The sequence below is a fragment of the Syngnathus floridae genome, chromosome 18, assembly GCF_059516105.1.
Source record: "Syngnathus floridae isolate MCC-2025c chromosome 18, RoL_Sflo_1.0, whole genome shotgun sequence".
NCBI lineage: Eukaryota > Metazoa > Chordata > Actinopteri > Syngnathiformes > Syngnathidae > Syngnathus > Syngnathus floridae.
Genome location: NC_142430.1, coordinates 6,086,550 through 6,114,478, shown reverse-complemented (window position 1 = coordinate 6,114,478; position 27,929 = coordinate 6,086,550). Strand labels below are relative to the sequence as shown.

At 43.5% G+C, this 27,929-nt stretch overlaps 2 protein-coding genes across 6 annotated transcripts; one reads left to right on the top strand and one right to left on the bottom strand.

Moving 5' to 3' along the window:
• Positions 1–1,570: 1,570 nt before the first annotated feature.
• On the top strand, positions 1,571–26,858 carry skap1 (src kinase associated phosphoprotein 1). 3 transcript variants are annotated; one of them, XM_088360946.1, is made up of 15 exons: positions 1,571–1,710; positions 2,179–2,268; positions 2,365–2,484; positions 3,132–3,237; positions 3,574–3,599; positions 3,890–4,006; positions 13,767–13,847; positions 13,991–14,074; positions 14,151–14,275; positions 14,372–14,435; positions 15,139–15,357; positions 16,952–17,005; positions 17,081–17,184; positions 23,717–23,819; positions 26,248–26,858. In XM_088360946.1, the coding sequence occupies exons 3-14, from the start codon at positions 2,445–2,447 to the stop codon at positions 23,807–23,809; spliced, it is 1,113 nt and encodes a 370-aa protein (XP_088217072.1). In that variant the 5' UTR covers positions 1,571–1,710; positions 2,179–2,268; positions 2,365–2,444; the 3' UTR covers positions 23,810–23,819; positions 26,248–26,858. The 3 variants fall into 3 exon arrangements, with proteins under 3 accessions (XP_088217072.1, XP_088217070.1, XP_088217071.1); XM_088360944.1 differs by having other exon boundaries at positions 17,078–17,184; XM_088360945.1 differs by having other exon boundaries at positions 2,325–2,484; positions 17,078–17,184.
• snx11 (sorting nexin 11) lies at positions 24,653–27,929 on the bottom strand. 3 transcript variants are annotated; one of them, XM_088360943.1, is made up of 8 exons: positions 27,727–27,929; positions 27,529–27,634; positions 26,950–27,054; positions 26,564–26,650; positions 26,009–26,109; positions 25,782–25,877; positions 25,488–25,715; positions 24,653–25,357 (listed from the first exon to the last, which is right to left on the bottom strand). In XM_088360943.1, exons 3-8 carry the CDS (start codon positions 26,968–26,970, stop codon positions 24,751–24,753), a joined length of 1,140 nt encoding a protein of 379 aa, XP_088217069.1. In that variant the 5' UTR covers positions 26,971–27,054; positions 27,529–27,634; positions 27,727–27,929; the 3' UTR covers positions 24,653–24,750. The 3 variants fall into 3 exon arrangements, with proteins under 3 accessions (XP_088217069.1, XP_088217068.1, XP_088217067.1); XM_088360942.1 differs by having other exon boundaries at positions 27,529–27,594; XM_088360941.1 differs by lacking the exon at positions 27,529–27,634 and having other exon boundaries at positions 27,727–27,927.

Here is a 27,929-nt window from a genome sequence, read left to right as displayed (position 1 = left end):
TAGTTTGTTTGAACATGTTGGTGTTTTAAGTGTCAGTTTTACACACAACTCCAACTGCTTGAAGCACGCTCATTTTGCATCTTGATTGGAGAACTTTGGTCCCTCTTTATTAAAGAGGGACCACAGTTCTCCAATATAGAGTCTATATCATGGATTTTCACCTATTGCGGAAAAGTCTGGAATACATCCCACGGCTGACTGTTTACATAAAACAAAACACAGAGATGACGCAAGTCGTTACAAACACTAGCTTACACGAACAAAAGCGTCAGGACACACCTACTCATTAAAAACTCAATAAAGGGGTTGGACCAAAACCATAATGACTCTCAATCTTCATTGTTCATTTTATTAAGACAATTGTAGTCTTCCAGTGTTGTGGGAGTAATTTTGGGATGTTGCTTCTCTGTTCCCAGTGCACAAAGCAAGGAGGAGCAGATGATTAAGTTTCATATTTAAAAAGGAAATTAAAAGCTCGGGCTGAGTTGGTGCCGCGAGCCATGTGATTGAGCAGGGGTCATTTGATGGCTTCCCTTGCTGTGCGTCAGTTGTGCTTTGCGATCAATAAAACGATAGGCGAGGCCCAGCGTGCGTTCTATTCATTTTACACTCCCTGTTCGCGTTCAAATTGTTTTTGTTCTGTCACACATCTACTGCTGTTATAAATCATTGTTCAGATACTGTGAGGGACCAATTTAGAGAAGCTTGTGATGTCACAAATATCCTAATTAGTTTCTCAGCCCACATCGGAGAGCCATCATGATGGTCAATACGATGATTAAAACCCAGGGTGAGGGAATTAAATCTATTAAAGCATTTGCTAATATGTGCTCTTCTTGGTGAAGGTAATGTATGGATCCTTTCAAAACCTAATCGGCTAAGACGAAGACCAAACAACAGTAGCTGTTGTGTAATTTCTAAACACAATGCAGCAGCCATTATTGACTGTGAAAGAGAGTAGGCTTACCACTTGCAGAAATGCCAGCTCGCAAATCTGCATGGTAACTGCAATTGAGCATAATTATACCATTCCCAAGTGTTGGTGAATGTCTTGTATGCATACTCAAAGCAGCAGTATTTTCTCATTACCATAAAATCACAATGGGCAACAGATGCAATAAATTCTTTCTTTAACAAAGCATCCAGTGAGGGTATGCACTTGATGTCAAATATACCAGGACAGCCAATCTATAATGAAACGTTTTGGTGCGATTACCTCTAAAGGAAAACTGTGGCTTTATTTTAATTGTGATTTCCGATTTCGCTAAGATTCATGAATGCAGCATCCGCAACAACACGGAAGTAAACGTCTCGTACGTATTTAACACAATTTTTTTTATTGCTTTTTTTTTTGTTCGATCTAAACGTTTGCTAGAATTTAAACAGGCCTTTATATTTGACTAGTTTAAAGCAGACACCTGACATAATTTGGATTTGTGTAATGAACCGAACAAAAGATGAACAAAACACGAAGTAACAACTGATACTGTGTAAAATTTTTGAAAGTTTTAAAGTGAAGTTTTGAAATTATTTAACTGTTATAATTTTGCAAAATGTATTAATTTATTTTTAATTCAAACAAACGTTTCCGGGTGACTAATTAAGGTCACCTGGTTAGCTGATTAGCTAATGCATTACTTCAAGATGGCGTCGGTCCCGAAACAGCGCCCGGTTCAACAAAAGTAACGTTCGATCTGATTAAAAATAAAGGTAAATAACTGTTACACGTTTCAAAGTAGTTGTTACATATAAACACGTGACCTAAAGTGTGTTTCTGTCAAATGTATGAGTTTCATGTTTAAAAAGGGACGTCACAACAGTGGCTTCGTTATTTGTCGCCATATTTCAGATTTAATAACCTTAATAAATACCGTGATCCTTAATATATTGATCTACTAATGTGAACAAAATGATAAAAACATATAGATAATTCTCATGAGATACCCTTTTGTGATGTACTGTACTTTCTTTAGGTTCATTTTGTTTCATAAGTGTTTTACGTATATATGCCGGTGTTGGATACAGTAAAATGATATCTCGCTTTGTTTTTATATGTATTCATACACTTATTTTTTTGTATCCACACCAGTATAGTACCTTTGTTAGCAAATGGCACCATTTGTTCAAAACAATGTAGTGAGATGGCTTAATGAGTTTTGTATGGTTGTGATGCTACAGTATGAAGCGGTGCCTTTGTTTCCTGTCAAACCGGTTGTCGGCGTCGACTGAGAAACCACAGGAAGTTATCATCTTGCTCACACGCCCGAGGTAACCCATCGTCGCCTGTGCACCTCGATGCTACTAACACGGAAATTGTGTTTCAGAGTGCAGGTGCTTCTTGTTTCTGTGTCAACACTGTAACAGGACGCCAGGTCGGGTGTTCGAGTGAAAAGGAAAAACTACGCCTGGACGAGAGCAGTGTGTTGCAATTGTGGACGTGAGGAATGGGGACCATCCCTAACGACATCAGGAGACTACTGGATGGTAATTTTTTCATTACTTAGCTTTACATTTTTTTCTTTTTTTAAAACACATCTGCAGTGGTTGAAGTGGGCCAGTGAAAACTATAAAATTCAATGTTTAGCAAATTGGGAGTGATTCAAAACATATCGCTTACCATGAACAGCAAGGATATAGCACCATCCATTTGCATGTGTGATCTGGTGAGAGGGTGAAGGAAACAAATCAGATTAGTGATGTGGGCCAACCTGTTTGCTAGCAGCATCACAGAAATGGCCACTTTCGTATGTGGATATCGCTTCATGCATTCCATTAAAATCCCAAATTTCTTTTTGGAAAGTTAACGCGTACATTGAACGATTGTATTTGACAAAAATCCAAATTGGCAGTGTGAGTGTAGCCTTACCCTCAGCGACAAAAGACAATGACCCTTTCAGTCACTTCTTCTCCTTTTTTATTTGTAATCAACTAAAAGATATAGATTTAATAATAATAGTACTCTGTTTTTAACTGTATGATATTATCCCCAAGAGTTTCATGACTCAAAAGAGTCTTGTTCCAAATTTGAACACACTAAAGCACCATTCACTCATTTTCCTAATGGAGCTAAGGTCTATTGAGTACTCGTCACTATTCTAACAAGTTTTTTTTAACTTTTTATTGGTATTCAGACTGTGAGCTGTTTGTATCCGAGATACTCGAGGACGAGCGGCTGAGTGAAAATGCGTCCGAGACCCGCAAAATCTTACTGAATAATTTTAGGGTGGTGCACGTGAGGTAAGAGTTGACATCATCAGTGTTTAGATTTTTTTTTTTTCTTCCTTTCTGAAAGGTCCACTCAAGCGTCACAGTGTAATTTCATGGCCCAATTATCTAATGTTTGTTGCTAATACTGAACAAGAACTCTAATTGGTGCTGTAATTGCCTTAAACACAGTTTGCTGCATTCAGATGAACTCATTGAGTCTAATGGTTTCGTTGCTTATTGCTGTTATCAGTTTTTACGAGAGAACCTTTTTCTTATCATTTCCTTTTAATTTGATTCAATTTGTGGATGCCATAGTGACATAACATGATACCAGAGAAACTTGAACGTTTTTTTTTTTTTTTCTAGAAACCCTCAGGAATTCCCTTTCCTCCGTAAGTATCATTCCCCGCATCTCTAACACATGACCTTTGTGTGCACACGCCATTTGCAACAACCTGGTGGGGTGGTGTGAATGTTTGTTAGCCTCGCTGAGATGAGAAGATCAGACATTGGTATTTGTAGTATTGGTGTATTTATTTTACAGAGACCCCCTCCCCCCTCAGTTTACAGCTTTGGTAATACTTTTTCTTGAGTGTGTACTTCTCCTCAAGTGTATCTTGTGAGTCCTTGAGCCAGCTCTGCTACTGTGCTTGACTGCAATTTCATCCACCGCTTCATTCAGCTGAGTCGAGGGAGGAAGACGGTTCTGACGACAACCGCAGCTCCAGCCTGGGTCGCTCTGCACCGTCGGACGACGCCTCACTGGCTTCTGACAACCAGGACGACGGGCCGATTGAGTGTGAGTGCCCACAGTCTCACTTTCCATCTGCGTGCGTGTGTTCTGTTGATCGAGCGAGGCAATTAAAAGGAAGAGTTATCGTTGGTTTCCTTGGAGAAAGCTGCCCTGCCGCACTTTTAACACCCTCTCAGATGGCCTCTTCACTCCACAGGAAGCACACATTGTTGTCCTAATTTGAGAAAACAGATCACGCCATACCTCCATGACATCACTGACTCCTCCCTCTAAAGACCCCCCCCCCTCCTCCTTCTCGCCATCATTGGCTAGTGAGCAGGTGGGCTTTCTGCCGCTTCCTCACAGGGCCGATTGGTGAGCTAGAGCGCCCCCCGGTGACCGTTGGGTGCTGTCCTCAGCCCGCGCAGCCAAGAAGGCTGTGTAGCTGCGGGCTGCTGTCGTGATTGATTGAGCCCCGGCCCCTCTATTCTTTCACAAGCGGGTTTGAAATACAACACTGTACCTGAGGGGCCATGTGTGTCCTGGCCCTCTCTGGCTTTATCAATCTTCCCCTCCATCTTACATCCTCCCTCCTCGTCAGAATTTTTGTATTCCCAACTCGCCGCGCCAGCTAATCGCCCTTGACATGCCGCAGGTGGGCATTATTGACTCGGGTGCCTCTGGTGCCCATTTCTTTTATATTTATTTATTTCGGGGAGCACATGTAGACGATTCCGTGCGTACGGGGGGAAAATGTTTACGGTGGTTTTAGCGCACTGCTCATTAATGCCAGCTGGTTGTCGTCAAATATGGCTACGTGAAGTCTTGCGTCTCTGCGAGGCGGGGAAAGTGGAGCAGATGGCGGGATGATCATAATTATTTTTTTTCTTCCAAATTTCCTTTAAAATAGGCAGCGCGGTGGACGAGCGGTTCGGGCATCTGTAGAGGCTTTGGGTTCGAATGTGGGCTCTGACCTTCCTGGTGGTAGCTTGCACGTTCTCCAGCTTCTTCCCATGTCGTAAAAACACGCACGTTAGGTTACTAGAAGACACGCAATTTCCAGTTAGACAAATAATTTCATCGCATTTCCCCCCCACTCAATATTGCATTTGCGACGTCCGATTATTTATTTTTTTTCTCGTGTGTTTTTGAAGTAACACAAGCAGTACATTAATCAGTATTATAATAATCACAATTATATTAAAGTCTTTTGTTTTGTTACGTTAGGTATATGCTAAAATAAAGGCAAATGAACCAGGCATTAATATGAAAGACAATATATTATCCTTTTCAATTAGAGTTGGGAACTTACTAAACAGTTTGACTTGTGTACTGTAAATAAATAAATTAAATATAATTAAAAAAACATGTACAGTATACACAGAAAAAAATACAGCCTGCCAGCAGATAGAAAATCCCCCCCATTTTTTTTTCTTCAAAATTTCAGCCTTTCTTAGTTCAAAATTGTATTCTATTACATTGTAATTGTAATTTGAATTTGATTTAATCCCTAGAGCCAAAGTCAGGTGCGATGGTCTCCGGCTCGCTCGTGACCCTAATAAGGACAAGTACAATCGAAAATTGATGGACTTGCTTTAAAATGCCTTCAAATGCTCTCGAAGGCTTCACTTTCAAATCTTTTCCGATCTTCGACGTACACATTTTAAAACCTTGCTGTAAATGCTTTTTTTTTTTTTCTTCTCCTCAGTGTTAAATGTGAGCGATAGCCAATTAGGCCTCCAATGTGCAATTTAGCCCGAATCAAACATCATCAGATAGCTGGACTTGAAACGTAAACATTTTAGCGTGGCATTAACAAGCGCAACCTTTGCTTCCCTGAGAGGAGCCTCCGGCGTTGTGTGCTTTTTTTTCTCATGATGGTGTTAGCGTAGTGAATGGCTTGTGTCCTCAGCCAAAGGGCATGCGGAGTTCAAAGTTCAACCTGTGTTCACCGGGCGCACTTTCTTGCAGGGGTAAAAAAAAAAAAAAAAGACGCTTAATGAAAATCAGTGACATCATACGTCAGGCAGTGCTCATTTAAATTCCCTGGGGATGGATTTGATTGGAGTAGAATTAGTCGTGGTCGTATTCTTGGCTGTGGGTGGAATCCTTCACTCATTTTCTACTCTTTAATCACTATATCGAGATTTTCATGTAGCAGACTATATAATTCACTCATCAGTCGGATGAAAAATAATTTTGAAACACACGCTTATTACGTCATTGCAATTATAGCTTACTGGGTCAACGTCAGGTAGATTAGCATCTGTAATAAATATTGACCAAATCGATAAATTCTAATAACATTAGGTTGTTTTAAACTGAGTGCATTCCACAGAATTGATACGAGCAAATGGAGGTGCAACGGGTAATTGACAACTAATCGATTATCCAAAAATCTATTATTTTGAGATTGGATTTATTTTGAATTATTTACTTGATTATTGTTATTTGTATTTATTTATTATTTAAGCGCGATTATCTTATCGTATTTGCGAGTTCCTCAAGGACGAGGATGCATCAATTGCCGGTTTCTCGTCCCGAACCGGAGAGTGAGCGAGTGCCAAGCGGGCGGCTGCGTTTTCTACGCCTCGGTTTGATGAGATGCGGCGGGCCGTTGTCTTCGCCGGAGCGGCTGACACCAGATTTGTAATGGCTGACGGGAACAGATGGAGGCTCCATTGTTTGGTCGGCTGTCTGCATGCTAATGTGAACTGAGTTTCACCCGTTGACCGCACCGCTGACCCCTCAGCTCGCTTGCGTCCTCGCCGCGGCCTCGTCTGACGCAGACCGTGCCCTCCACCTCACGCTCGGCTATTTGGGGCTCATGCACCGTGCACCATTTTTCACCCGCACACACACACATGTGCAAGCCCCTCCTTTTTGCATGCATCACATTCCTGCACATCTAAATACATAAACACAGAGGCACAATGTTTTGTCCCATGAAACAAGACACACACACACACACAAACACGAACTAGACTGATGGGCCTGGTCAATTTAAAAAAAAAAAAAGTACAATATTTAATTTTTGATAAAATAATGATTTATAATTTTGCAATTTATTCATTTTTAATTGTAATATTTTGAAATAGAAATTTCATTTGACCATTTTCTTATATTTCCAATCAATTAACACTTACTAGACTGGAGGAGATAATCTAATAACATGACAATGTATGTTTTTATTCTAGCTATTTAATGAAATTAGAAATTGAAAAAAAAAAGGTTAACGTTACTATTCCATTTGATATGCAATTAGGGCCTGTTCTAAAAATAATCATTTGTCGTCTTGGGTGTTGCTAAGCTGTACCTTGTAATTGTTTTTTACTCTTAAAAGCATAGCCGACTTGCCTCAGCAATCCAGCAATAGTGTGTTAAGAGCTCTAACGTCATATATTTGGCGATTGGGTAAGGGCAGGTGTGTTTGACGCCTCTTTAAGCAACGCCAAGCTTTCCTCCAGCAATTACAGTATTGGCAGAGGAGTTTAGCGGCAATATAACCAGTGTGAAGCGATGTTTCACGGCTTGCTCATTTGAATACGAGCGGCCAATCTGCAGTAACAACATTATTGCACCGAGCTGGCAAATGGAATATTAAATCTAAAGGCTGTCAGTTTGGAACGGCGTTACGAGAGCCGGTGCGCTCGAAAGCGAAATGTTCTCCATCAGCAAGCTTCTCCATGCCAACTGGCTCCTGGCGGCGCGAGGCGCCAAGTTAGTAAGTCATGGTGAACTTTGTGTGAGATTGTCTGACTGGTTTTTTGCTCTCAATTGTTTATAAAAATGCTTATCTAGTCACAAAAAAATTCCCTCACACACAGTGAAATCATTTGTGTTATTTAAGAGCTTCCCAGCGTTAGCTAAACCTGAAGTGTATAACAAAAATGCTAAATTAGCTAATTGGTAAATACATCGAGGTTTTTATGCTTGCATCCGATAGCTGTTCAATGAGGCGTTTCTTTCTCTGTCTTTATATCCAAGCACCTTTTCAACTTTTGAACTTCACTCAACCCCTGTGAGGTGCCTACATTGGCTTCCGCTGTGAGAAGTTTGCGACTTGATCGCAGCTCTGGCCACGTTTGGCGGCAGCTCGTTTACGACCGAGGCAACAACTATGCTAATGACCTCCACGCCGGCTCGTTCCCCTCCGCTCGCCGCGTTCGGGCGAGCGGCCATTACGAGGCGGCGACAAGCGCTTTGCATCGCTGCGACTGTTCGCCATCAGGGTTCAAAAGTTCACTGCGTTCCCCCGAGGGCTACTGTGCTGCTGTTGCTGCAGATGCTGATAGTCTTCTCTTCACACCCCCCCCTTTCTCTCTCTCTCTCTCTCTCCTTCTCTGTTTACACTATTAATCTTGTGCTCTCTCTCTCTCGCTCGCTCTCTATCTCACACACACTCATTCACACTGGCTGGCAAGACGAGAGCGGCTTGAAGGGGGGATTTGGACGTATTTAACCAAAGGGCATTCATCACTCTCATCTCATGGTAACCCCCCCCAACTCCCCTGCCATCACCCCCACCCTCAACTCACAACCGCTGTGCAGCGGTTGCATCCTCCCCGTTTGTCTCACGCAGCCTCGGTCCTCGTTTGCTTTTGTTTTATTGTCACGCTCGTTCTAATTACAAGCGGCGCTCGCCTCCGGAGCGGCGCTCTCCAAGCGCTTGTGGTGGGGGGTGCGGGGGGAGTAAAAAAAAAAAAAAAAAAGGCAGAGGGAAATTGTGCTGCAGTCCATCTGTAAGGCGGCGCGCGGGCAGAATGCAAAGTGGGAAGTCCTAATCTCCCCCAGAGCTGTCAATGTCACAGACAAATAGCAAAACTATCAGATGCGGCGGGTTCACGCAGAGGTTAGCGGTCCCAGGTACCCTCCCGCGCGCTCTCTCCTCCTTTCTCTGCCGCCTTGCTAATGAGAATTTGATTTTGCCCTCCACTGGAATCCATTTCTGGAGATGAATGGAGTTGCGATGCCAAGCCCAGGTGGCCTCACTGATTTCTTAGGGAAATAAATGAAGATGGGAGATTTGCGCCGGCCCGCTCGCGCGCGCACTTTGCCGACTCCCTAAGCCTCTGGGATCCTCGTGTTTAATTGTTGCTCTAATGAGCACTTTAGGCTCATTAACATGCCCTTGTGGACTTATTGGAGGATGTTGACGATGCATCCCTCTCGACGCCGCCGGCCAGAGTCCGACCCAAGTGGGCCAGCGCGGTCGTGCCTTTGTTTTCTTTACTCTCGCGTTTCGAGTTAAAGGACGGCGTTTAGATGAATTCTTTTGGCATAGGAGAATGGCTTGTTTGTTAGCACTTTATTTAAAGGAGCCATGTGGTTATTTTTTTTACCTTTAAATATTTTGAATAGAAACTGAAACCCATTTGAACTGACAGAAAGATAACAAACCCAATTGAATGTATTTCAATTGACAGAATTGTTTTCAAGTGTATTTTTTATAATTGTAATACTTAGTGATTTTCATATTAAGCAGTGAAAACTATCCAAGTAACATTCAAGCGTAATTACAAATAATGTTTGGGAAAAATTTCTGATTCATTAACCTGGAGACATTTTTTATTATGAATTGATTTTTATTATGTATCTAGTTTCTTCAGTGGCAGTTACATTAACTTTAAGTGTTTGTGTGTGCGTGTGTTTATGTAGATGTATTAAGATTTTTTACATCTTTAATTCAATTTTGTAAATATTTTCTTTTTTTTAAGAGCATTACTCTTTAAAATGGTGAATAATGGAATTTCAAATAACATTTGCATTTTTGTTGTTTTTGTTCTATTAATACCATGTTTGAATTTGACATCTCAAAACTAATCATAAGTCGCAAACAACATATTAATGGTAAAATTAATGAAAACAATTTGTTAAGTTATTATTAAACTATTTTTATTTATGAATAGGAACTGTCTGGAAAATTCATACCATATAAATTCTGTATAACACATTTACATCCTTCTAATTTTAGCAACTTTTTCATTTTATTTTAAAGATGGTAAACATAAAACATGAGTGAGGAAAACATTGGAATTATTGGAATTACACAAATTACAATAATTAATTTCGATCTACTTAAAAAAATAAATACTGAGCTTTTTAACCCAAATGAAATTTTGTCACCAGATATTAGTACTTTAAAAAGCTATATTGCCATATATCTTTTATTGTAAATAATAATTGGACATTGTTTAAAAAATGACAGTCCTATTACAGAAGAACAGCAATAAGAAAATATGTACTGAGTATTAGTGCCATTTCAGTGGAAATAAAATCAAGTACAAATCGCAATAACTGTACATTTAAACGTGTTGATTTTTCCAAAGTGTTTTAGCCTCCAGGCTGGTTTTGACGGCCCCGTGTCCCGTTTTTATCGCCCATCCGACGCCTCTCTTGTGGGCCCCGGATGCCTCCGTTGTTAGTATTTATATTCTTTTTTTTTTTTTCCACCTCGGCCGTCCAAGCGGCTGAAAAGCGTCCCCTGCGATTAGAGGATCATTGTATCTGCACTTAAGCATTTGAATGGTGGTAGTAAATCTACAAAAGGGAAATTCAGGGTCACCGTCGACGCCGCTTATAGCTGCCCAGGGGGAAGCCCGTGTCACGTAGTAAATTTAGCCCCTTAGTGTGCTTCGCGTCGGCCATGTGCGGGTTAGAAGTTTCATCTTTTATCCCATCGTCGAGATGAAATAACTTTTGTTCTTTTCAAATTTTGTAAAAGTACAGAGTTAGAGCAAAAATGATTAGTTTCTTCTGAATTTGCTCACATAACTGTTCAGTAATGATTTTACCATTTACTGTGTGGCCACAATTTTTTTTTTTGCGCACGTTATATTAAATTTATATTCCTTGTGTGCATATCTGTATTGTGGCCCATGTCAAGTCTCCATATAAAAGTGTTACTATGACGATTGAAGAAAAAAACAGAAAACTTCCTGTGTTCAAAACTGGAACCAGGAAAAATTGCCCAATCACTTCTGCTTTGTATCAGGGCCTTGGAAGGCTTTTTACCTGCAGAGATTTGTGACTTAATCTGATTGACGCGCCTGATCAAAAAGCCCATCATAAATTGCCGGTGCCATTAAAGCTGATTAGATGACGACGCAGGCATCTCCCAGGCCCGCCGTAATGCGTCGCATGTTTTGTGTGCATTAGGAGCTTCTAAACACGCTCTCTTGTATCGACGACTTGGGCCCTAATCAAATCAGGCCGAGGGGAGGAGGGAACGGGAGGACGCGGTGCCCTTAACCTTAGTGCCTGTCGGTCTGCACGCTCGCTGCAGGGACGCGCCGCAAAGGCCTCCCTTCCGTAATGAGGAAAAATGCGTCAATTTGGCTTGGGCCTGTGCGCAGATTGAGCACCGGGCGGGTGAAGGTCCACCCAGTGAATCCTTTTTCCTAATCAAGGACGCCATCGGAAAGGCTCTGCGGTCGCTCGCTCGCTCCCTGGAATCAGCAGCATTCCTCCCCGCAGCCCCCTCAGGGCCGAGCCGCCCCTCTCTGCCTTCTGTTTCACCTCATCAGCAGGGTTCACGTGGGGGTCACCCCCCCACCCCACCCCCTAACACTGCATTCAATACAATACCTCTCACATCCAAGGACTAAGCACAGGAGAGAGGAAACATATGACAACTTGATGCCTACCTGTGCTTTGTCACCTCCTGGGATCATCTAATGAGTAGAAAGAATGAATGGAACAAATAAATTACCAGAACACAATTCAACAATTTATTACAACATCACTGACAGCATTTAATATCAATATTTGTATTCTGCGGGATGGTGAAATGGCCTTTTCCAAAGCGTGACCACCTGCCGTATGTACCGCTCCACTCCCGCCGCAGCATCCCCATATTCTTCTGCATCAACTCATCTGGAGCTCTGCTGCTCCTGCGCGTCGTGGTGGGCATCAACATTATGACCACCGTTAGTTCTAATGCGGCGTATTAGCTGCGCCGCCCGAGCATTTCCTTCCATTCCTGATTGACTTTGAGCTCGACCGGAGTGGATTTTAATGAGAGTAGTCATTAAGCTCCTCTGCCGCTGCCCCCGTCATCTGTCATCCATCAGCCTTCAGTCTTCTGAGCTGCTAACGTCACGCTGGGACGGTGTGAATAACCAAATGAGAGACGTGCCAAACAGCTGGCCGCCCCATGCGTTGTTCTGTAGACTCTCCTCAATGTGAAAATGTCTCACTATCCATCCATAGTGACCACAATAATCAAATCATCTTTCACCATTGAAATGAATGGAAATGTTATTAATCCGTTCCATTCTCACTAACAGTCTCTATCTCACAAACTCGCTGTTCATTTTTGATGTTTTGAGGCCTTTTGTTGCTCCTCCGCATCACCTCCATTTAGCCAACACGCCGCATCCGTTCTCGTGTCTCTGCGGCTAATTGCGCTACGCTAAATAGTTTATGCGGGAAAGATCGATACGTCGCCATCAAATTAATGTCAATAGCCGAGCTGTGGATGGTGCTAATTAAAACTCAAAAGGGGATGAAAATGAAGTCGTGCTATTGGCTTGAATAATTGATCGAGCAATTTATGATTTGTATGAAAGAGTGCAGCCGTCTGCTCGCCGATTTTGATGAGGCCTTAATAACATGCATTAGAGTGCAGGGGTGGACAAAATATGGCCCGCGGGCCATGTGGGATTCATTTTGTTCTTTAATCAGGCCCACTGAGGATGATTGTTTTTCTTGCATTCCTTAGGCTAACTGATTAATGCTCCTGTGGATGCTGCTCCCTTGTGGAATCATGTAGAACAATCCCATTTTCGTGAGGCGGCGGGAGGTCAGGTGACTTAAGAGTGTACTTTACGCCCAAATGTGTGATGTTTATTGACTCAAGCATGTTGCACCTACTTCGCCATTAGCCGGGCTCGACCTCTTGAGACGAATGAAGCGCGAGCTAGCAGACGGATGAGGGGATTATAAGGCGGGCTGCCGGCGGATAGATGAGGTGGGGAAGCGTAATGGCCGCCGTTTGTTATGATGGACTGAATCGGGTTCTTTGACAAAGCCGCCCCTTCTCCCACCTCTGTATTTATAGTGTCGGCGGTCAGTCCATCCACAAAGGCGGGATGACGATTCGTTAACGCCTGCGCGACACGCTCATTTGTCAGAATCGTACACCCGGATTGCAGGAGACGTTACAGAAACTCCGGTGAGCGTCCGGAAAGTTTCAGGGATCAAATGCTCCCACCTCTGAGACTGTATTACCCCCTCGGCTTCTCAAGCGGCAAACGCCAGGTGACGAATGATTACGGAGGAAACTGAACTTTGTTTTTGACACGCGGAAACGACACATCACAACCTGACCCCTGGGGCCCACCTTGGGTCAGTTTCACCATTTTTTTTTTCCTCCAGCTGAAAAAAGACACCAATGTACACATTTTCGCTCCCGGCCCTTCAATGCTAATGTAAACAAGTACTTATTAGCGAGTTTGTCAAGTAGTCACAGATGTAAACATCACATTGAAGATGTGACTTTGCAAACGAATCGAGCCGAGTCGGTGCAGCGTAAGCAGATGAATGGCTGCAGAGCTCAGCAGCACTGTAAATGTATCGATCCCACTTTCCCCAAAGCCTTGCGGCCATGTATTTGATCCATAGTGCGGAGGGCTACATCGCCATGATGACTCGCCTCGGGAATAAAGCCCATCCTGGAAAGAACCGCTGCTGAAACGATCACAAGATGAATGAAAAGCTACAAGCCATGATGAATGGGCTCTTTTACTCCAAATATTTGACACAGTTGCCGCTGACATTAAATGGCAGAGGCAAAAAGTAAAATGAATTTTTTGGATGTTTCCAGATTCTGAGGACATCCCCCTCACAGCAGCTCAAGACCTCGACACTATCCTGAAGCAGGGCTACTTGGAAAAGAAACGCCGAGGTATAAATTAAGGAGGTCAGGGCCAGTGGGCAAAGCATTGCTACCGCTTCAAACTCAACTTGATAGTATTTATGAGATTTTGACTTGACCTAGACTCCCTCCGGTGGCCATTACCCTAAGAGGAATTTTGCCTTCCTCTGCAGATCACAGCTTCTTTGGCTCCGAGTGGAAGAAGAGATGGTGCGTCCTCAACAATTCCATCTTCTTTTACTTTGGCAACGACAAAGGTTGGCTAGCAAACGCACAAGCAGTAGGTGAGCGAAATTGGTTCATGTCTCTCATTCGCCGCATCTCCCCCTGCAGATAAACAACAGAAAGGCTCGTTTTACATCAACGACTACAGCGTTCAGCTCGTCAACAACCTGAGGAAAGACTCCAAAAGAAACGCCTGCTTTGAGCTGTTTTCTCCTGGACGGAGAACTTACCAGGTTGGCAACACATGACAATTAAGTGCAAAAGTAGGGGTTTGGCGCCACTGAAATATGCTTGACCTATATTTTGGATAAAGTACTGTTTCTCACCAGTTCACAGCCAGCAGTCCTCAGGAGGCTCGAGAGTGGGTCAACTGCATCAGCTTTGTTTTGCGAGGTAAGCGCTTTCAGGAACACACCCGAGGGATGGGCGGGATCAATTTGTTTAATTTTGGTCCAAAAAAAAAAAAGGCCAATCATCTGTAATCTCAACTCTCAACCAAAGGCACATAACTTGCATGTCATTCTCCGTCTCATACATTATGTCGACCCCCCCGTTCCCCTCCTACTGAATTCCAGCTTACAGGAAATTGATTTGTAGCTGTTCTGGTTATTCTCCCGTGACATTGATTTCTGCTCGGACCTGATACCTCGTGTTGCAGCGGCCCCCGTCGCCTACAATGAGGCCGCTCGTCCATCTGGAGCCAGCGAAGGGCCGCCGTGCCCTCCCCGCTACGCTAAAATAGGCTCGGGCTGGGGCCGCACCACTTGCGGGAATTAACGGAACACTCAGCAGTTTGTCTTCGTTTTTTTTTTTGACGACAAAAAGCAGCCCGATGATGGATGGGCCTCCTCAATTCGAAAAGCTGCACTATATCTTCTGTATTTTTTTTTCCTTCTTAAGAATAGCAGATCAGACCAAATATTTCTATATGGAGGATCATAAGCAATATATCAGATAGTAGATTCAATTTAATGAACATTTGAGAGACCTTTTGGAAGCGCTTGGCATCTTTGCGTGCATTGACAAAATAATCCGAGCCAGATGGAGCCCGAAATCTAAACACAAGCTCTTTTTGTGAACATTCTTCCATCATCAGATCTGAACTCCAGCACTATTCCATTCGATGAGGACGAGGAGAATGAAGAGGCCGACGAGGACGAGGAGGAGGCCCCATATGACGACATTGAAGGGACAAGTGGGCCGACCCCCATCTGGCCAGCAGCCCCTGTCAGAAACCGGGCGTCTCACAGTAGCACTGGAAGGCGAGAAGAAGATGACGATGACGACGACAGTGACATTTACGAGGTTCTGCCAGGTATGCAGTCTCATCTCAGATTTTTGCACACCTGCCTGGACATAAATATCGAGGGGAAAAAAAAAAAATCAGATTAGGACCCATCACTAGAGCCATATTTGCAATGTCCGCAAAGTAGAGTTTGGGTTAAAACTGCCCAGCAACAGCAATTTAGTGGAAGTAGTCAAAGTCCGTCTGGGTGCTTAAAATAGTTGGAGCTCTTTATGTCAAGTCGGGGATAAATTTGGGTGATTTGATGGAAAACGTCCCTGCAAGTCCACGCTGAGGGCACACGCGGCCTAGTGTCCGGCAAAAAAAAGGACAAAAGGCGCGATCCGATTTTCTCAGGGCCATCGTCCATCACCGCTTCTATTAAATAAGATACATCAAGATTCAGTTTCACTCAGTGAGTACATTACCTTTGCCAAAATCTGCGCTGAGAGGCTGATCAGTCTTGTGTGTGTCACGCCGCCGTTCAAAGCCATCTGGGAGGAGGTACAGGGCCCGACCACAGATGGCGGATCGGATGACGGCCTCTTTCGTTCACATTCTCACCCCGTCACTTATCAATCAGCGCGCGGCGCACTTTGCTCTCTCGCGGCCCGCACGCGCTCATTACGTTCTCTTCAATTCGTATTTATGGTTGTTTTCATGCGGCGCGATCGCAAAGACTAATGAAAGCGGCACGCCTTTGTAACTCAAGAGTTTGCTTTTGCAGGATTGTCCTCAATTTTTGGCTTGCACGTTTTCTGGAGAGCTTTTCAGGGGGGAGCAATAAACCAGAACCATGTCAGAATCATAGTACGAGCCATAACCATATTTGTAGTAACTGCGTGTAAACGTATTGAACCATATTAAACCCAACCATAATTTCTGTGGTTGGAACAATATTTTTAGTCCCATTTGAACGACTCCCTAAAGAAGCCTACAATATTAGAACCATGTTTTTAAGATTCATCTTTTTAGTGTTCTGTTTGGAGCAGAAGTTGCTGACTCAGGACAAACAAACCGCAAAAAAAAAAAAATCAAGCGGAACATTTGGACCGACAAACGTGTCAATTATTGTAGTGTGTGTGTGTGTGTGTGTGTGCTTGCATTTGTGTGTGCGCGCCCTTCTCTTCCTGGAAGCTTGGGTGCAGCTTGCTGGCAGCCGTATAGTGTTGCCTGGCGCTGGCGTGGCTGTCATCGCCCGAGTGTCGACGATGGATGTGCGGGACCGACGACGGTATCACTGTGTCCCAGCTCGGCCCACCGGGTGCGCCACGCCCCCCCCTAGCCCCCTCGGCCTATGAAGGCGCGGCAACATCCTTATATTGATCATCACTTAGGAGGGCAGTCTGCGGCGAGAATAACGAATCATCCCTCGCCGCATTCACGTGAATCTCACTTGGACCCCAGATCCATTTGATGTATTTTTTTATCGTCTTCTTTAAAAGATGCGCATCAGCAAATGTTAGCATTGAGCTGCGTCGCTTTATGCGACTTTTTAATGCCCGTGTGAAATGCTGCCCGTCAATATAAAGTGTCAATACCAAAGTGTTGTACAATTGATTTGAAAGAAGAGATGAAACCAAAACACTGACTGCCATAATAAAAATTGTCTTTATTTACTTAGATGAGGACTTTCCAGATCCACCAGCTGACTGCTTGGAGTCAACGAATAAAGCAGGTGGGAATATCACATATTTGATTCATTCATTGATTATTAAAAAAAATACTGATTTCCCCTCTTTGTCCTCAGCAGAATTGGATTTTGCCAGCTACTACCAGGCTGTGTGGGACTGCCAGGGTGACGCGCCAGACGAGCTGTCCTTCCACAGAGGAGACCTCATTTGGATCCTCAGCAAGGTTGTGTGTGTTTTATTTGAAGGGTTACACATTTAGCATAGCATTTAGCTCATCAACAATCACTATTCCATAGCAGCAAGGTTATTATCATTCACAAAATAACTTAAAGATTGAAAAAAAGCATATATGGGTTTTTGAGGTTAAAACGAATGAAAAAAATGAATAAGAAAAGTCAAATTTTGAATCGCAACCAAACTTGTTGATCACGCGTAAAAACCGGGCACACAATGCCGTGTGGCTCGGCATGCTGCGGCTATTAGCGGCGGCATTCGCTGTCAGTGAGCAGCCAAATTCTCCGTTAGAAAGCCATGAAATTCGCCGTTGGCGAGGAGTGGAATACCTTATTACGGTAGTAACATTCCCCACAGAGCATGTGCGCCTCAGACAACTTAGCGGGGGCATCATTCTCCTCACAGGCACGATGGCCAAGTGCCACGGCGGCGCTGGGTAATGGCGCTGTTGTTCATTATGGCGACGCCATCTCGGGGCTTAATTGAGTCTGCCGGCAGCTTCTTTCTGTCTTCCTTCCCGTTCTCGCATCTCCCTGCAGCACCCCCTTCTGGTAATCAAAGCCTTACTTCTGCTGCTTTTAAAATAGAAACATCATCAATATGTACGCCGTGTTTTTCAAATTGTATGTTTTACAGATAATTGACAATTACAACACACGGAGCAAATACGCTTTACACAAACTACGATACGTAAAATGTATTTTAGGGGTTAAAGTCTTGATGTCATTTCAAATAAATGTGAGAGAGGTCTCCTTTTGAAAGTCAGAGAATAACATTGGTGCGTAGCTGAACAAAAGTCTCTCGAGTTGCGAGAGTAGGCATTTAATCAACATTTAAAGACACTTCAGGGTGTTTGTGGCTGACACGCAGGCACGCGAAAATAAGTTGGCAGCTCCTCCTGGCACTGCCAGATGGATGAAATGTCTTTTGACATTTGCCGCCGCTACTGATAGGCTGAAAATGTCAAAAGGACTGCCTTGCGTTTATCTCTCTCAACGTGCCGAATAATGACAATGCATTTTTGGCCATGACTCTCGAGTGATATAAAATAAAATGCCCCTGTTTTGAACACGCGTAATATTGTTAGAAAAAGTGACGACTTGACTTCCCCTCTAAGCATCCGCGAACGGCCGGTGTAACTCAGCCTCAAGTCAAAGTTCACTTCCACGCGTGTTTTGGAAGATGCGGTCGTAAATTGCATGCAGACAATCTCCTGTCGTCTCCTAAGTGTCTGCTTTGATGACCCACGTCCGTATAACACCCCGGCTGAATAGCACCGCGCCGATTATAGCCCGGAATCGCCTATTTACTTTAACGAGCCCTCTGGGAGGACTTCCCCGCGTCTTGTGCGAGCCGTCGACTTTTACGGCAGGAATCCGAAGAACCTTGACCTCTTGCGGTGAAATACGGGCCTTGGGCTGGGACTCGACTCTGTCGCCTTTATAACTGGGAGCCACACACATGAAATGAGTGTAATAAAAGCTCATAAATTGTGTGCCGGGCGGGGGGGCCGCTTGTCCGCGCTGTTATGTCAACACGGCGCATAATTACAAGGTAATAAGAACACGCGCTAAGTGCTAAATCAATGGCGCTAACAACGTGTTGCGTTGAAGACCGAGTGTCGGCATTGGGGAATGGACACGCGGTATCATGTGGCTGTGAACTGAGCGGAACGTGCCCGTTGCACACAAGACCCTCGTCCATCATTATTGATCTCTCACTTACTGTAAAGTGCGTACATTTTTACTGTATGTGTGTGCGCATATCAATGACAAAGTAAATAAATTAGGAAGAACACAACTCATGCGAATCCCATTAGATGGGGAGAATTCATCTTTCGGGCGCCACGACGCTCCCCATGCATGCAATGCGGGATGCTGCCAGATCCTTCTCTGCGTTGTTTACGCTGGGATCTCATTTAGGATCGCGTGCGTTTTTCATAACGTCAAAAATAGGACTCGAACGTGGGGAACTTAAAATGTAGCCGCAGTGTAGCAATAGCATGCATACAAAATGAAGGCCCAGCATTTTGATGAAATCTTTTCACCAGATGCAAAATCGGCATTATCTTTTGCCGATTTATTCTTGTAGGTCAAAGATAATGACGTTCGTCTCGTAAAAAATTTGCAGATATTTGCCGACTTGTCGCATCTATATTGTGACCAGTTTTTTTTTCCCACCTCCCTCACGTCAAGTGTGGGGTTCCATAGCCCGCTGCTCCAGCGCCGATTGATTATTGATTTACACGCGGTTCCGCTATTGTTTGAATTTGTAACACTGGCTAAAGGGCTGTTGTTTCACATGTGCCCCTCGCTACAACATCAGCTTGTCCCCGCATTCTGCCCCTCTAATTTATGTGCCCGGCGACGTGGACTCCACAGGTCAGCTGTCACATTCCAGTATTCCCACGGGCGCTCATGGAGAACGGCGGGATGGACTGGGAGGAGATTTATGGCGCAAACCCGCCTCTCGTGCCTCTCCCGGTTTTTTGCTGCCATGTCTCCCCTCTTCCTCAGAGCGGCGGCCAATCAGAGCCCGCCCGGGGCAAGGGGAGCCGTCCAATGGCGGGCGAGACCCAAAGTGTCCAGCCGCTTGTCAAAAGAAACTAAAGAGCGTGGACGGCAGCGACACCTCGTGGCGCCTTCCAACAAAATATTCAAATGGGTATAATGAAGTGAGGAAAAGATGGCGGAACCGTTTAAGTGATAAAAAGGTGACTTAAAAAGACGGCCATAGGCACCCAAACAAAGATTTGTATTGTCTTTCAAACACAATTCGAAACCTTAATTACAAACCCTAACCCAGGCCACAAATACTATTTCGAAACCCTACTTTGAAAGGCTACTGCAGCCTTGAAACCTTAATTTGATTTGTTAAGATTTTGGAACAGTGTCTCTCCATTTTTTTTTTTTTTTTATTACATACATTCCATTTTTCAATTATAAATGTTTTTAATTTCCATCACTTCATTAAAAGACGTGACGACGTAAAACATTTAAGTTACACAACATTTCCAAATGATAAATTCATTATTAGAATGTTTTTATCAAATCTGTAATCAACTACTCTCAATTAATTGGTGTATTGCACCTCTAATATTTTCAACTTAGTGCGTGCCCGCGTATTTTTTAAGTGATTCCAAATTCCCCAAAAAATCAAACCCGGGTTCGTAAAAAGTCAAAAGTGGGAGACAAAAGGGATGCTGAGGTCTCCCTTTCTTCTTTTGTGTGAACTCTGTCACACCCCTCTGCTCTGTCACACAGCCATTTAAGAACCCCTGCTGCTATTGTGGCCATAGACACCAAGCAAGACATCCTATTTACCACCCCGAGTAGCAGGGGGTGAGTCTGGGGTCCGGGGTCACGCAGGAGGCAACGGTCACCGTCCGGTCAACTACAGTACGTCATTATTCAGCCCGGCCGATAGCCCGATCCATTCTGCTTAATTATTATGAACGCGAAGGTTGGGGGGGGGGGGCGTAAACAGCCGTCATCATTACAGACGCTCGGTGGCATACACAAATGCTCTTTAAATGGCCATTAGCTTAAGCAGCCGCACATCGTCCCAAAGCACACTTTTCTTTTCATCTCATCTCGTCGTGCAGAGATCTTTGCCGAGCCTCTCCTTCGTCTTTCCGAAACGATTCACGGCACTAATTAAAAGCCCTCTCGGAACAAAGACGGACGCTAAGTGGCCCTTTGGATGTGCGGAGGTGCACAAGTGGCATTCATATTTCTAAAATGCTTCTTCATCTCTTTTGATACACGGTGATCATCTATATAGAGACATTTATTAATTTTAAATTTTAAAAAACGTCTAAAAGAAAGGTTTTGATTGCAGGTTTTTAATCATGTTGAATGGATTTTATGTAGCAAAAGTAATTGAGTGACAACTAGTAATATTCTCGGTCTAAAAAAAGTACAACCATCCCTAGTTTTAGATAAACATTTTTATTATAATAAAACATTTGTAAATATGTTCTCCCCTAAATTGCAACTTTTCCATCAATCAAAGCGACCGCTTTATTTTTTGCCGAACACAAGTAGCTTGGCGTCTGTATTGTACCTGATTGCAAGTTACAGACGATAGGGCCTCCTCCATGTTTCTTTGTTAGCGTGATGGAGGAAGTGCCGTCTATCTTAGCGCAGGCGAGGAGGAAGAGGAGGAGGAAGAGGAGGTAGGCGGAAGGGGCGGGGCTGGGGGGAGCGTTAGGCGGCGGGTTCAGCGGCGGGGCAATGAGAGACTTCCTGCGCTCCATCACTCCCAAGGCCTGCCTCAAGTCAGCTGGTGGCCAGCAAGCACCTCTCATGTACCATTATTAGCGGCAAAATTGCTCGAGATGGATCGAGCTAAATATCATGGATAGATACTAGCGATAGATACTGTTAAATCATTTACATACAGTAAATAAAATACATATTGCAATCGCTCACCTTAAAAACAAAAACTAAACTGTCAACTTTAACTTGACATCTGTAATAGTGACGTATTAATAGACAAATAGGGAAAGGCAGCGAATATGAGGAAGGTGGCGGCGGCTCTTCACGTTCCTCTTGGCGGTGAGTGATGTGCCTATCAGGACGCCGCCATTATCCTGCCCCCCCCCTTCCCCAAATGGTAAATAAAGGACGGCGGCGGGCACACTGCTGCTGTTGCCATGGCAACTCACTCCTCTCGGCAAGACCATTCCCTCGATAGCGGAGGAAGAAGTCACCAGGAGGTCAACTAGTTGACGCGCTACCACTGCCGCAGCACGGCGCTGTTGGTGCCGCTGAATGCCCTCATAAGTCACTTGACCCCTAAAAAAATAAAAAAATAAAATAGATATGATGAGCATGGAGGTTCCTCCAAAAATTGCATTTTACATTTGGCTTCTCCTGTTGAAGTTTTTATTGTAATTTTTATTAAAGAGGAAATCCAGTCCAAAATATGATTTCAAATAATATGTCTAACCAAGGTATTCCAATTAATATTGCGTTCATGGAATATGAATTAAGCAGAAAAAAATCATCACGGGGGGGCGGCCATTTTGCCACTTTGCATCGACCGAAAATGACATCACAGTGCCTCGGGGCTCAGCTTGCCAATGTCACATGACCAAACTCAGAAAACAGGTAGGCCGTGACGGTCGTTACCTGAGCCCTTTTGCATTTTAACGTCATTTTCACTCGACAGCAGGGGGTGGCGTAAATGTCAAAATGGCGGCCCCCTGAGATGGATAGTAACGGGTGGATTTTTACAATGTTAAGCGAGTTGCTCAATCACCGGCCCCCTCTCAGCCCTTGCTCTGCCCCCAACTCGGCCCTCCCGCCATTTCCCCCTTAAAAAAAAAAAAAAAGGACATCACACAGAAGGAGGAGCGCGTAGTTTTTGTCATTTGGATAATTCACTCAGGGATGTGGCCATTACAGCAGGTGTACTCTGGATGAACCCGGCGCGAGCGTTTGGAAGATGGACTCTGCACGCCTGACAGACTCCCGCCGCCATTGGCTCCGCCACTCCGCCTCATACCGCGATGCTCGTATTAAAATGGCGCCACCGATAATCCAAAAGACCTTTCCGGGGGAGAATTTGAGAGTGTTTTGCACAAATGGATGCTGCAGATAAATACAATTCTCTTGTCGCTGCGAGAAGTCTGCGATGACCCCCCCGCCCCTTGCCACAAACGGAATTTGAACATACACACTAGCAACTGTAGTTTTCGAACAGCTGAAAGTTCGTCCGCTGGCGAGAAACGTGCAACGGAAAATTTGGTTGCTCGACAAAAAAAAAAGCACAAAAACAAATCACATTGCTCACATACGATTATTTCGTCTTCTATTTCCCAAACAGCTTCGACACCAACGGCAGTAATGAAACAAAGTTCAATTAACATCTGTTTGTCCACCTGCTGGCGGCTAAATTGTTTCATTTAAAGTTAATTTTCTTCATATTGCACCGCACAAATATATTGTTTAAGCGCTCAAGGCAACGGTTGTTAATCATGTTTAATACAGCAAACAACAGGCCAAATGCGTTTTGATATGCAATTACACACAAATCGGATCAAATGTTAAAAAAAAAAATTCTCATTTAACACTTGGTGAGTTGCTTGACGTTTTGTAAATTTCAAAAAATATACAAACGTTTTTGCTTTTTTGGTTGATTATAGTTTAATTATGACTAACATAAAAATGATAGTTTACTTGTGGATAAACTGTTTTTGTATTAAACAGTGTGTGAAATAAATTTACATGTACATTTAACATTTTAAAATGTTGTCTAATATTGATAAATTGTAATCATGATATGAAGTCTTGTAAATTTTTTGTAATTTTCACATCATGAAATAATTGGTTAGCTAACCATCATGGTATAACTAATTAATGTAATAAAATGTTATATAGTATTTCTAATTTTATTATTGGTATATTTTAGATATTTCAATCTAATGTAATGATTTATCTTAATTTGGAATTGTTTTGAAATCTCCAATTTTTACAGTGGCAACGATTGACATGTGTTATGTTTCATTTTTCCAGGAGTACAACATCCACGGCTGGTGGGTCGGCGAACTGAACGGCAAAGTGGGCATCGTCCCCAAGGACTTCCTGCACCCGGCCTATATCCTGTGAGCTGTAGCAGGTACGGAGAAATCCACAATCCCCCAAAAAAGTGACTTGAATTCTAAAAACAGACACCACAAAGATCTTCTCCCACCCCTATTGTTCTCTAAATAAAATCTCATTATTTAGAAATATTACTAAATAATGTAGATGTTCACCAGTCACTAAAATGCATTGCAGAGTCAAATATTTTAGTGGAGATGTTAGTTGCAGGTTTCAATGTTGGCCACAAGGCGGCAGGTTTTCTCGAAGAGTCAATGGAGACGCATTCAAACAGCAAAAAGTGTTTATTTGTGTTGATCACATTGACAGCGGGCAAAATAAAATAAAATAAAATTGTGCATTGGGAAATAAAATATCCGTGAATCGCCCTGTTTAACATTTCAGCAAAATATTTAAGACTAATTGAAATTAGTCCATTTTTTGATGCATGAGAGAATAGAACTGTCCCTTTTTAAACATGATAAAAATTATATTCAAGTGTCTGCAATTAAATTGACTACATGTGGAAGTTAAACGACACAGTTTAATCACTTTTCTGTGCCAGGGTGTGAATTTTGGGTTCCCTGTACTTTCATTGATTTTTCTGGCTTTCTCCCACATAAAATCATGCACATGAGGTTAAGTGACAACTATAAATTGTCCTTCAGTGTGAATGTAAAAGTTTATTTGTCCAAATATAATTAGCTGACAGACCAGTAATTTTTTCCTAAGGCCCAAAAATAGATAAATTGCTTAATTTAGTGCACAGCTAAAAGCTTCTAGAGAACTTTAGCGCCCTCTGCGGTCCCAAGCCAGACATGACATTCAGAATTGAGGGGCATGGCATATAATATATATTCCTAAACCGTATAATTTTTCAAAAATATTTATTAGTATTAGCTTATAACGCAAGAACTGAGGAACCTTGCCATCAAGCATTAATACAGTTTTAGGTTTTAAAAAAATCTTCAGTCTTGCAACTGGGAGTCTTTTCCGTGAGCTACGTCTGGAGCGGAGCTGCACGCCAGCACACTAAAGTCGTTCTCAGGAAAACTAACATCCAAAGAGTTACTCAGCTCCTGGTCATTACGACCATTCACTTGGAGGTCCACGTCGGACACCTGCGGCCATTGATCGTCATCTTCAGGAGAGATCTTGGCAAAGGCGTTTGGTAACAAATGCTCATGGCTGACCTCGTCCTCCTCATCGGTGACTTGTACGATGCTCTCGTTGGACGACGAGAGCAAGGCGCCATCCTCCTCGCTAACCGCTTCCTGTCTGGATCCGACCGCCTCAGGCGGAAGCTCCTCTTCCACATCGGAATTGCTAACCAGGACCCCCAACCGAGCTTCCTCCTCAATGCCAGGAGAGTGGACCTCCAGGAGGGTTTCAATGCAACTACTCCCCGGCTCGCAGCTACTCCCCGGCTCGGCGTCCCCCAAGTAGAAGATGGCTGCCGTGGCTTTGTCCTGGACGCTCATGTCCCGAGGTTCAAATATGTCGTCGTCATCACCGGATGAGAAGAGCATCGGGCTATCACCGTTTTTGTTAGGGCGAGGCTGATGAGGTCCCGGGCTGTGGATGGACAACAAGAGGAATTCAAGTAATATTCAGGAATTTGTTATTAAGACTCAATATCAAAAAATTCAACCCCGCCCAAAAACAAAACTATATATTCAAGTGGTTGCGACAGGGACGCCCTCACCTCTCCATGGACTCGTAAGACACAGTGAGACTTGGCTCCTTGGCAACGGCGTCCTCCTCCTGAGCCTGAGCCCAGCCCCGATTGGATGAGGCATAGGTCAGAATGGCGTCTGTCACAGAGTAGGGCGTGTGGCCTTGCACGCAGTCCAGGATATGGCCCACGGGCAGTTGCGTCTGCAGAAACAGGTGAAGCTGGCTGTCCGATAAACACACAGTCATGTTCACCACCCTGGAACACCAAAACAGTCACAGATGTAATCGAGGAAAAACAAAAGTGTGCGAAGGCGGGACCGACTTGTCCAGGAAGACTTGAAGTCCGTGACGCCTCCGCTCCAGGAAGTCCTCATTACTGAAGGAGAAGAAGGACTTTCCAGGAAGGTCTGGAACTGGCCTAGAGAACCACAAACAACGCTAGCACAGTTCAGCTATTTACAAGTGATAGATCCTGCTGAGCCTACCATGCCAAAGCACTATTTTATTAGTCCTCAACTTGCTTCAAAATATTTTCCACCAACTACTCACACCAAGCCGGCATACTTCTGCAGCCTCTTCTTAAGCCACGCAAACTCGCTGTAGCGTCGCCGCACACACGACGTCTTGGCAGTGAACGCCTTACTGTTAGTCTGCAACATAGAACAAAACACACTTTAGCATCCACCACTGAGAAGATGCAAGTCAGGTCAGCAGCCTGCTTGTCGATAACTTGCGTTAACCTCAGTTACAGAAATGTTGAATGTTTTGTATAATTCTTTTGTGTGCAGTCACGATTCAAGCTGACGACAGTGACGCAAGATCACGAGAAGGGGGCTTGCTGCTGCTGACTCGACAATGCTAAAGAGACGGTAGCCGTGACGACAACACCAGGAAAGGATCTGCAAATGTCCTCTGTCTCAAAAAAGATGTGAGATGCCCAGTTAATAGGATGAATCTGAACTATAATATTTGATGTTATTCTAGAAAACCATTACAATTTCAAATATTTATTATTTTTTAAAATTCGTAATATAAATGGGTGGTGGGGTTAACGGCGTCGTCCTTTCTTAATGTTTTTTTTGAAGAGTTAGAACCGACACTCACGTGGAGGAAGATCTTGTAATCCACGTACGAATTCCACAAGCCTTCGTTCTGTACGCGGGGGTCTTGAACCCGCACGGCAACAAACTCCTGCATTGAGGTTAAAAGAAAAATTGCATCTTTAAATATTTATAGATCGCATCGGAAATTCTAGAATCGTTGAGGTGTTATAACTGGAAATCATCATGGAGGGAATTATTTATAACACTGCCATTAATGGTGGTCACAGTTTGTCCCTGGAACTAATTATTTCCATTGTTGTATAACTTTCTATGGGATAAAATCGATCTTAATGCATGCATTGGATGACATACTTCATTATAAAAGGACATGTGGGAGGGGGTGTCATATGGGAACTCTAAATGTCTGACTATGATGAGGTTATTTACATCTTCGTGATTCATGGTCATTGGTGCAATAGTGCTGGCGTGCGTAGAGAGAGGAGACGCAAGTGGTTTCAATTCACATCCTGCACAGTGTGTCCATGACTCATCCTGTGAAGCAAAAAAAAAAAAGAAAGTTAACTACAAATATTTTCCAACTTCCTTCATCCACAAATGGTGACCGATTCAAATCATTTTAATGTTGAGTTCATCTGAGACATTTAGTGCAAAGCTCCCAAATTAACACAAAAGACATTTATCCATATTTACCTTCTCGTTCCACATGTCTGATATTTCAATTTTAAAGTGATTTCCTCGCAGTTAAGTTCAAGTCCCCAGCAATCACGCGCAAGTTCTACAGGAACTGTACCTTGTGGTTTCCATTTCAACACTGACATCAAGCTCCAACAGCTGGCTATCACAAGGCCAGGGAGGGACAATAATCGATTGACATTAAATGAGTTGTGTTACTGTGACGTGGTGCATAAAATCGGATGGTAAGGCTGGACTAACTCCAGGTCTAATGACCGATCGTTTTTAATAGAATGATTATTATTCCAATTACGCTTCTGTTCAAGGACTCACCTGTCTTGTTTTTGCGCGTGTCAAACAAAAGATCTCATCAACTTCCAAATTCTCACTAATTCCCAACTGGTTGACACAACAAAAGTCATCTTTAAATGAATTCAGTCTAAAAAGATTATTGGTGTAGAAAAGGTGTCAGTGCTGAGTAGGTGTTTCGTAATGGCAAACAAGAGCTAAAGGTAATCCAGATGGACTTACTTTTTACGAAGAGTTTGCTTAAATTAGCAAACGGGCGTATTGTGTTTAAAGTCGGCCCGCACGTAGATGTTTTGTTCCTCTGATAAACAAGCGGCTTGTTAAGTCCAACAAGCTCCGATCTCCATTTCGCAAGTCACACAAAAATACAGTATGGTAGCCTGTGTTAGCCTCGCGACTTTATGACGTCACCTGAGTGGGTGTGT